The sequence below is a fragment of the Muntiacus reevesi genome, chromosome 16 (genome assembly GCF_963930625.1).
Source record: "Muntiacus reevesi chromosome 16, mMunRee1.1, whole genome shotgun sequence".
In the NCBI taxonomy this organism is placed as follows: Eukaryota; Metazoa; Chordata; class Mammalia; order Artiodactyla; family Cervidae; genus Muntiacus; species Muntiacus reevesi.
In genome coordinates this window covers 23,857,889-23,867,995 of record NC_089264.1, presented here as the reverse complement: position 1 = coordinate 23,867,995, position 10,107 = coordinate 23,857,889, and the positions used below count along the sequence as shown (strand labels likewise).

General features: G+C 46.1%; 2 protein-coding genes across 3 annotated transcripts in view; both read right to left on the bottom strand.

Annotated features, from left to right (window-relative positions):
• The window catches only part of DNAJB14 (DnaJ heat shock protein family (Hsp40) member B14), a 41,919-nt gene extending 37,965 nt beyond the window's left edge, over window positions 1–3,954 (bottom strand). Inside the window, exon 1 of one of the 2 annotated variants that reach the window (XM_065907282.1) lies at window positions 3,603–3,954. In XM_065907282.1, coding sequence (XP_065763354.1) covers window positions 3,603–3,706 — 104 coding nt within the window. In that variant the 5' untranslated portion in view covers window positions 3,707–3,954. The remainder of the gene's footprint in view (window positions 1–3,602) is intronic. The other variant, XM_065907281.1, reaches the window with a different exon arrangement.
• A 1,387-nt stretch (window positions 3,955–5,341) lies between these two features.
• On the bottom strand, window positions 5,342–7,587 carry H2AZ1 (H2A.Z variant histone 1). Its single transcript, XM_065907176.1, has 5 exons — window positions 7,429–7,587; window positions 6,911–6,988; window positions 6,517–6,630; window positions 6,036–6,165; window positions 5,342–5,781 (listed from the first exon to the last, which is right to left on the bottom strand). Exons 1-5 carry the CDS (start codon window positions 7,429–7,431, stop codon window positions 5,720–5,722), a joined length of 387 nt encoding a protein of 128 aa, XP_065763248.1. The 5' UTR covers window positions 7,432–7,587; the 3' UTR covers window positions 5,342–5,719.
• Between the last annotated feature and the right edge of the window lie 2,520 nt (window positions 7,588–10,107).

Genomic DNA, 10,107 nt, shown 5'->3' with positions numbered 1-10,107 from the left:
GAGTAACTCAAATCTGTCAGAGGCAAAGTCCATATCTGAATAAGGTCTTCAGACTACACCACAACTGTAGCTAATCACTTTATGTTGTAATCAGTGTTGCCTTACAATACATTGTACTATTAACTTTCAGTGTTACTGTCTTAATTTTCCCTATGTTCATGTCTTTAAAAGCAACAGCTGTATTGTGCTTTTATATTTTACAGTATCTTTAGTAGATTGATTCAAGTTGCTTGTTTCATAGAATTACAGACTATAGGTTTAAAAACTCTGTCTCACACTTGTAAATGGAAATGACACCAAAATAATCAAGTGCTATTAAATGCTTCCCATGTATTAACTCATTTAATCCTCATGCCACCCCTATGAAATCGGTACATTGTTGTCCTATTTTGCAGACAGAAAAGCTACAAAATAGATAGGTTATCTAACTTGTCCAAGATTAAGGTTACAAGCTAGTTACGGGTGAGGCTTCAAAAGCCAAGGTATTCCGTCTGGAGTGGTTATATGCTTAAAGTTAAGACTGTCCCTCAAGTCTGTGCGTGCATGTGTGCTGAGACACTTCAGTCATGTCCAATTCTTTGCAACCCTATAAATAGCAGCCTGCCAGGCCTCTGTTCATGAGATTCTCCAGGCAAGAAGACGGGAATGGGTTGCCTTGCCCTCCTCTCCAGAATCTTCCCAAACCAGGGACTGAACCTGTATCTCTTTCATTTCCAGCATTGGCAGGTGGGTTCTTTACCACTAGCGCCCCCTGGGAAGCAGCCCCTAAGACTACATAATGACTAAATGAAATCATGCATTCATACAGTACAAAAATTCAAAAAGTTTTAACTCTTGGCAATGATTTCTTGAATATGAAACCAAAGTGAAGTGAAGTTGCTCAGTCGTGTCTGACTTTTTGCAACCCCATGGACTGTAGCCTGCCAGGCCCCTCCATCCATGGAGTTTTCCAGGCAAGAGTACTGGAGTGGGTTGCCATTTCCTTCTCCAGGGGGATTTTCCTGACTCAGAGATCAAACCCAGGTCTACAGCATTGCAGGCAGACGCTTTACCATCTGAGCCACCAGGGAAGCTCTAATGAAACCAAAAGCATAGGCAATAAAAGCAAAAATTGGCAAATGGGCCTATATCAAAAGGAAAAAACTCCCATGTATCAAAAGAAACAACAGAATAAAAAACAACCTACAGAATGGGAGGAAAAAAATCTTCAAATCAGACGTCTTGTAAGAGTTTCCTAGCATGAGTGGCATGAGTGGTTAAAAAAAAAAAAAAAACCTGCCTGCTAATAAGGCAGATGTAAGAGATGTGGGTTCAATCTCTGGGTTGGGAAGAGTCCCTGGAGGAGGGCATGGCAACCCACTCCAGTAATCTTACCTGCAGAATCTCATGGACAGAGGAGCCTGGCAGGCTATGGTCCACAGGGTCACAAAGAGTCAGACAAGACTGAAGCAATTTAGCACACAGGAATAACTCAACAACTAAAAATAACCTAATTTAAAAATGGGTAAAGGACTTGAATATTTCTCAAAAAAATGGCCAACGAGCAAATAAAAAGATCCTCAATATCACTAATCTTGAGAGAAATGCAAATCAAAACCACAATAAGGTATCACCTCACACTTGCCAGGATGGGTAAGTCAAAAACCAACAAAGAATCAAACAGAAAATAACAAGTGTTGATGAGGATGTGGAGAAACAAGAACTCTTGCCCACTGTTAGTAGGAATGTAAAATTGTATAACTCTTACGGAAAACAGTATGGCAATTCCTCAAAAAATGTGAAAATAAAATTACCAATATGATCCGGTAATCCCATTTCTGGGTATATATCAAAAACAATTAAAGCAGGATCACAAAGAGATATTTGTACACCCATGTTTTTAGTAGCCTTATTTACAATATAGACTGTGATGGTTTCCAAGATATAGAAACTATCAATACAGTCTAGTCATAGATGATGAATGGATATTGAAAATGTGGTATATGTACACAATGAAATACTATGAAGCCTTCAAAAAGGAAATATATTTATGCTATAACATGAATAAACTTCAGGAACATTATGCTAAATTAAATAAGTCAGTGAAAAAAGGCAAATACTAAATAATTCCACTTACTATATAATAAGTATTCAAAGTAGCCAGAGTACTACTTAAAAGAGTAGTACTCTTTTTTAAAAGAGAGTACAGTGGTGATTTTTTTTAAAAAAGAGTACAGTGGTGGTTACCAGGGGCTGGGTGGAAACGGAAAACAGGGAAGGGAACTGTTTAATTGGCATAAAGTTTTAGTTTTGTTAAGACAAAAAATTCTGTAGATCTGTTGTACCACAGTGTGAAAATGTTTAACGTTATGGAATTGTACACTTAAAAATGGTTAAGTTGGTAAGCTTCTGTTTTTGCCACATTAAGAAAAAAAATCATTCACTTACTTTCTTTCATTTCCCTCAACAGCAGGGAAATAAGAAGGACAAAGAAAAGTAAAGAAATTCAAGGACTTCAGTAAGCAGAAAAAATCTAAGAAAGCAATAAAATGAAACAGGTAACCCCACATTCTTACTGACTTATTTATAATTTTCTTCTTAACATGGAAATATCCTGAACCTCAAGTGAAACTGTATCCTACGGACCAGATAATGGAATGTCATGGTTAAAGGCCTTTTGGAGCTGGAGAGCTCAAATACTATTCTGACTTTGCTACAAATTACTGTGTGACCTTGGGTAAGATATTTTCATTGATTCACTCATTCATTCATTCACTCATCAAAAGGTCTGTTTCCGTATGAGTGAGCCTGGTCAAATGAATCCTAGGATCGATTTGAGGAATAAATGAAATAAGTCATATAAAACAGTAGGTATTTCACAAGCACTCACTAAGTGCTGGCTATAATTACTTTAGAGCCTAGAGAGCAAGAGAAGAGCAGGATTTCGACTAAAGGAAATCCAATGCTCTGTTCCTAAAGATGTGCCTCATTTGTCGATAATTATGGTGCTATCAAATCGGATACTATTCAGCAAACCCTCACTGACTCTTGTCATTCTTGTGGTCCTCTCTTCTAAAGAACTCTTTCCCAGGGAAAAGCAATGTCATCTCAGGTGTTCGAAAATGTTTGCTTTGGGAACAGCGTTTTCTACCCCAGAGGCGGTGGAACCAGGGACCTGTACATTAACCACTGAGTTCCCTGTTCCTCTCACTTCACTAGGCCTTAATCGCGGATAAGGATGAGGAGGGAGGGGGTCACACAACCACACATCCAGATATAAAACCCCATCTGGTAAGACAGGACCAGATGAATCTCCTGGGAGAATGACAGCTGGATATTCATGAAAACCGATAGGGGAACCGGCAACTCCAGCCGGGTGCCTCAGAGCCGGCATCTCGCAGGTAGGCCGGTGAGGAGGGAGTCTCGCGGAGCCCACGGCCGGCCCGGCCGAGATGTTCAGGGCCCGAGCGGGGGTGTGTCGGCGAGGAGCGTTCTGGGGGTCCGACCGGAAGGGTCAGGCGGGTGGGGGGCTCCGCGGCTCCCTGAGGGGCGAGGGTGGGGGCGGCGCGGGCTGCGCGGCGGCCCGGGGACAGGGCGGGGACGAAAGGGACCGAGGGCCTCACCGCGGGCCGAGGGCAGTGGGTAGAGCTTCTCGGCCTTCTGAAGGAAGCGCTGGGCCTTCTCGCGGTTGCCGGCGTTCAGGGCCTCCCGGGCGATCTCCACACATTTCTCCGCCTCATCCCGGTTCCCCTCCATGGCTTGCGCCTTCTTCCGTTTCCTGCGGGAGCTCAGCAACGAGGGGCGGAAGCCGCCGCCGCCGCTGAGGAGGCAAGGCCGGCCGGGGCTGGGGGCGTGCGAAGGCGAGCGGGGAGGAGCGCAGGCGACCGCGGCGGCGGGGCCGGAGCGCACTGGCGGGCTCGCAGCTCCGCCTCCTCACGGCGGCCTCCCCGCCCCCCGCGGGTCGCTACGGCGCGAGCCGCGTCCCTCTGGTCCCCGGACTGGGCTCCACAGCCGGGCCGTCAGAACCCGCTCATTGGTTCTTGCCGGCGCAGACAGGCTCCGGGTCAACCGACCTGGAGGGTGAGGGGGGTGTGCGGGCGGTATCAGGCCGGCTGGCCGCCGGAGGGGCTCCCCTGAAGGGGTTCCGTCGCGGCGTGGACCCAGCCGCCAGCCTCAACAACGCGGTGCCCTCCAACCCCCAGCGCGGCCCGCGAAGGCGGCAGCCCCCCTTCCTAACGACTGGGCAACGAGTGAGGGTGGGGACATTCGTTTTCAAGAAAATTCCCAGGCATCAAAGGCCCCGCCCCCCGGCCCCCTTCAGCCTAGGTCAGCCTAGGGAAAATTCGGTCAGGTGTGGACCCAGCTGCCAGTCCCCGGGACACTGCTTCCGGCACAGCTGTTCAGGAACCCAGTAAGGCGTCCTTTGACCCTAATTCGTTTCATTGCCTTATTTCATTCATACTCCATTTTTCTGACTCAGTGCCATTAAACTCTTAGTACATCCCAAGAGGTACAAATCGAACACTTAAGATAATGTGTAGTTCGCACTTATTCTGGTGAAAACCAAAACGCTAGTAACCATGAGCAGAACAGGGCAGGAATCAGCTCTTTGGCAATGTATTACCTCTATAGGTAAACTTGGTTTTCTGCCTTCTCCCATTTTAATCATCACCCTTGTGAAATACTCGCCATGTTGGTATCCTCAGTGAAGGCAAAGGGCCCACCTTTTGCTTGGTATTAAGAACGTGCCAGAAACTAAGTGTCAAAATGATCCACTTAACCTAATTACAAAGTAACTATTTTCACACATTGTTCGGTAAAGATACTGTCTGCATAGCAGCAAATAAGTAACTCAGGACTTTCAAAGAAATCTTGATTCTCCTCTGTTAAATGTGAATAGTATGTTCCCCAAAGATGTTACCACATACTGAACAATTTAATACAAGTAACCTTCAAAACAGCGTGTAGCACACTGAAAACCTTATCAGTCTAAACTGAGAAGTACCTTCCGTGTAGGTAGCTACATACAGGATTTTCCTACCTGGCCTCTGCTCCCCACCCCCACCCAAGTCCGCACAGTACTCTGGTGTAGTGCTGCTAACACAAACAGCAAACACAGCTAAAGAACTGAGATGGTTAAACTTAGCCTAAAAAACATCAACTTGTGCTGAAGTTTTAAAATCTTTTAATAGTTCATTACACAGCATTTAAAAAAAAATACTTGGGCCTTTTAACTTTGTTGATCTACAGACAGAATTAACAGTGATTTCAAGGGAAGAAATGTGCTTAAGTTATTGCTAGGTAAGATACCTATTTAAAACAAAGCTGTTCCTACTATAATCAAGCAAATTTTATACACAACTAGTTTGGGATATGACCTTTATTGAGCTTATCCACCAGAGTGGAAATAATGTCTGTACAAAACCAAATGTTTGTTACTATAACTTCTGCATCACAATTAAAATCCAAACAGTTTTTTAAAAACAGTCAACTCAATCAAAACCCACTACTTCAGAATCAATAGCTTCTTTGAAGCCACAGTAACACTTAAATATGGTTAAGACTCAAATGCAGAAATTTGGTTGGTTGGAAAGCTAATTAAACTTCCAACTTGCTCAAATAGAATTACAAAAAGGCAAAATTGTGTTTTTCACAGAGATACAGTCCACTGGAATCACCAACACTGGACAGCTGTTAAGAGTGTTTAGAGTCCTGAGATAATAAGGAATCCAGGCATCCTTTAGACAGTCTTCTGTTGTCCTTTCTTCCCAATCAGAGATTTGTGGATGTGTGGAATGACACCTAGAAGAGGGATAAAATAACACAGTACTTTAAAACCAAGAGTTTAATGTTCAACTTGGAAGATGTCTTTCAATGTGAGGCTTAAGTGTAGAGTAAAAATTCAGAAATACATAGAGAAATCAAATTTCATGAGGCAGCCATACTACAGATCAGTGAAAATATACTGTGTCCTCTTCCAGACTGAAAATTACTAGAGGGAAATTTAAAAGCAAATTCTTTTCTCTAGAGAAATTTATAAGTTAATATTTACATACCACCACCAGCAATTGTAGCCTTGATGAGAGAGTCCAATTCTTCATCTCCACGAATAGCAAGTTGCAAGTGACGAGGGGTAATACGCTTTACCTTCAAGTCTTTCGATGCGTTTCCTGCCAATTCAAGTACCTAAAAGGCAGAATGAAATCAATCTCCTTCCAACTTTCATTAACGTCAAGATCCAGACAAGAATCAAATCTTCATGATGAACGCATATCTACCAACTGTCATCTCCCCCACTACCTGAATGGCAAGATAAGCAAAAGCCATAAAGAGGGCACGCAATTTTATTTCCTAAGGCCGCAAACTCAAGCTCAGGAGGATCCCCATCATGATCACCAGCTCCCCCTAGCGTTGTCGGAAGCTTCTCGCCGCGTTCAGAGCCTGGGAGTTTTCTTGCATCACTTTCCTCCTTCCCTCTCGCCGCCTCCCCCCACCTCCTCCCAACCTTTTCTAGATTATAGGCGTACACCCATTTACCTCTGCGGTGAGGTACTCCAGGATGGCTGCGCTGTACACAGCGGCAGTCGCGCCCACACGTCCATGGCTGGTCGTCCTAGATTTCAGGTGTCGATGAATACGGCCCACCGGGAACTTCGTTTTTAGCATACACAAACATAAATGCACAAAGATAGACGAGTCAAAGATGGTAAAATTATACGCCCGCCAAAGGCAGGGGCATGGACGCTGGTGCAGCAACGCGCCCCAACACAGACACACGTGATCGCCCCCCCCATATTTATTGCATCGGTAAACCAAGTCGCGACACTATCACCCACGCAAAGACGAAACGCTCATCCAGAGCGATGATAAACAAGAGAGGAAAAGGAAAGAAAAACGCCACGATTTTCAGAATGCATGAACCACCACTGACCTGCAAACCGGCTCTCTGCGAGCGGGAAACCGCCTTTGTCTTGGCCTTTCCGGAGTCCTTCCCAGCCTTACCGCCAGCCTGCGGCGCGCACACGCCCGCGAGCGAAGGAGCAACGCAGAATATAGGATTACCAGAGCAGCGCGCCCTTCCCCCACCGCGCCGCGGCTCGGGCGCGAGCGCGGCCCCGTGCCCAGCCGGGGTCTCTGGCCCGCCGCGCACCGCAAGGGCGACCCCGCCCGCCCGCCCGCCGCGCGCCCGCCGCGGCCGCGCGCCTCGGTCAGCCCGCTCGCCGCCCTCCGGCCCCCAGCGGCGCTGCGCGCGCCACCCAACCGTCACCGCCCGCCGTGAGATCCGAGGCTGCTCCGCTCGCCGCCGACAAAACACCTCCCCCTGCTCTTCCAAATCCTGTCTCCGCGCGTTCCCAACCGTCGCCGCTTCACCCCCATCTCCGTGTGTAACGGGTTTTTCTCCCGCCGGCAAAAACCCGCGGAGTCTTCGAGCGTCTCCACCAAGTTTACCATTTCGAATTCTGCTGAAGCTCTAACAAGCAAGGCAGAGAAAGGACTAGTCAGACACCCAGCGAGAACCCGCCGCCTACTCCTCCGGCGCACCGCGATTCAAACTGCGCTGTCTCCCGCCTTCCCCGCTCCCTTTATACTGCAGAATGTTCCCTCATCCGGGAACTCGGATGGCTCATCCCACCAATGGCTGCCACCCGCCCTCGGGACGCGTCCTTGAAGCCTCAGCCAATGAGAAAGCGAAGAAAAGGGCGGAGGGGCGGGCGCTTCGCAGCTCGAATCCCTATTGGAGCGTGCGGAAGGAGGTGGGGGAGGGCGGAGGGATTGGAACTGGGGAGAAGAAGGGCACGGCGGCGGGAGGGGAGAAACAGAGCGAGCTCTGCAGCGGGAGCTAGGGGACCCCCCGCCCCGCTGTGGTCACGTGTCCGAGAGGCGGAGCTGAGAGGCTCAGGGGAGGGGCACGCAGTATCGCGCACCCCACCATCACCCGTTCGCCTTCGTCTCCTAGCCTGATTCCGGAGACCACGTGAAGTCTCCGCGGGGTCTAGCGCGCCCCACTTCGCTCCCTCCCCTTCCAAATGAGCACCTCGAAAGCAGAGACCCACCAGTCCACAGCCTTTTTCCGAGGCCCAGGGTACTCTTTTCCCTGGTACCCTCAGCATCCCCCAGCTTTTTCAGTCTGACAGGTGGCGCGAACGCGTCCAGTGAGAGGAGCCCCAACTCCTTCCCTAACCACAGCCTTGATAGTGATTCCAGTCTTCTAACCCCGCTGGGCGAGTCTCGAGCCACCGACTGATCATGATCTGCTGCTCCCACGTCATCTTCAGTTCTAACTCCCCCTTCTTTCCTCACCATTTTTGAATGCCCAACCTCCCCCCCACCCCAGTGGGATACTTTCACGGAAAAAACGGTGTTGAAAGCCCCCTTGCTGGTCAGAAAAGACACTCTGGACTACCCCTAGAGGGCTTGGAGTGAGACGGTATTCTTTAATCAAATCATAAGCCGTATCTTTCTGGAGATTACACATCAATGGCTTGTACCTATAACCTGGTGACTAAAGTTGATTTAATGAAACCTCAAAGCTATTCTGTCAACTTTTCTATGCTAAACAGTTTGCTACATGACAAATGTTCGGTAAATGTCAGTGGGGTAACTTCTAACGTGATTCAAAGACACATGGTCCATGTAATCAATTGCAAATGGTGGGCTTAAAAAATAGTACTGTACACACAGTACTATCATAACGCCAGCTACTTGGTCTTCCAACTATCAGATTAATAACACTTGTGTAAATGTCCAGCTGCTTGAAGACAGTAATGATCTAAATCTTTTATATTTATAGCATTTAATGTATTACACTTTAAATATAATTCCGTATTTCTGACGTCAAAAAGTTTTAATATATGTATTCTTAAGTACTGTAGCTTGAGTATCAGTTTGAAAGATTTTATCAAATTAGAGGACCCTTCCATATCTGATAGATACATTCCAGAGAAGAAGTTCCCAACAATTTGACAGAAAGTTTTGTTATTTTCTTCCCCTTACAAATGAGGAATTTTTACACTGTAATCAGTAGGAAGAGTTAATCAGTTCTCCCACTGAATTGTTACAATGACATTTTAAAACTGTGAAACCTGATGTAATAGTTAATCTGAGCTCTGCTGAGGCTTCCTGATAGGTAACTAGAAGCCAACATCAATACCTTTTCCAGTTTGGACCATATGTACTCTTTGCTATTGAGGTCCTGCTAAAGGAATTCACTGTTGCCTCGCTAAACAGTGGTTAAGAGAATGTGCTCTGGAGCAAGTAGACAAGAACTCTGCTCTGCTTTCTTCTCCATGTGTCATCTTAGTTACTTTTTGGAGCTTCAAGTTTCTCTTCTATGAAAAGAATACAGTAACACCTATTCTCAAGTAGCTGTTGAAAGATTAAAGGAGAAGGTATGCAATGTATGCTCCATCATGTGTTTATCACATAACAGATGATAATGATGGTGTCCTCTACATTGGATGATGGAGAAGGATGAAATAAAGTATCTGATTCCTAAATCTTTTCCCTGGTCTAGCATACTGTCTTCCTTTGACGTGAAAGTAAAAAGCCACAATGCAAGCCTGAAACCTGCCTAGGCCTCCTGCATTGGGAGAGCACAGTCTTAGCCACTGTACCCCCAGGGAAGTCTCCACTTTAATTTTATATCGCCTATCACTTGCTGAAATGGATCTTAACCGTTATAGTAAGTCAACACCCTAAATCTTGGGGAAAAAAGCACACTTTACCCTGAAGCACTGAGAAACCCATCAGTATTTCTGAGAAGGGGAGAATACAGTGTTCCTCAATTTTAAGGTACTAATCTAGCATGGGGTAGAAGCTAAATCATAAAAGAGAAAATTTTTGTGAGAAGGCTGGTAAAGCTGATGTATGTCATTTAGGTATAAACCCTAAAACCATTAACACTGAAACCAAGACAAAGATGTAAAATCTTGAAGGAAGACTCAGTAATATTTAGTAACTGGGTGTTGCATTTAAGAAAGTGTAGGAAGGATATGGATAAATGAGAGAGGGCATACAAGAAGATACTCAGGTTTTTTAGATTGATGGTTTAGGATGTGAAGTAGCATCTATAGAAATGAAAATGCCAAAAGGGTAGACATGGATGAACAGAGGAGAGAAGAAAGGAAA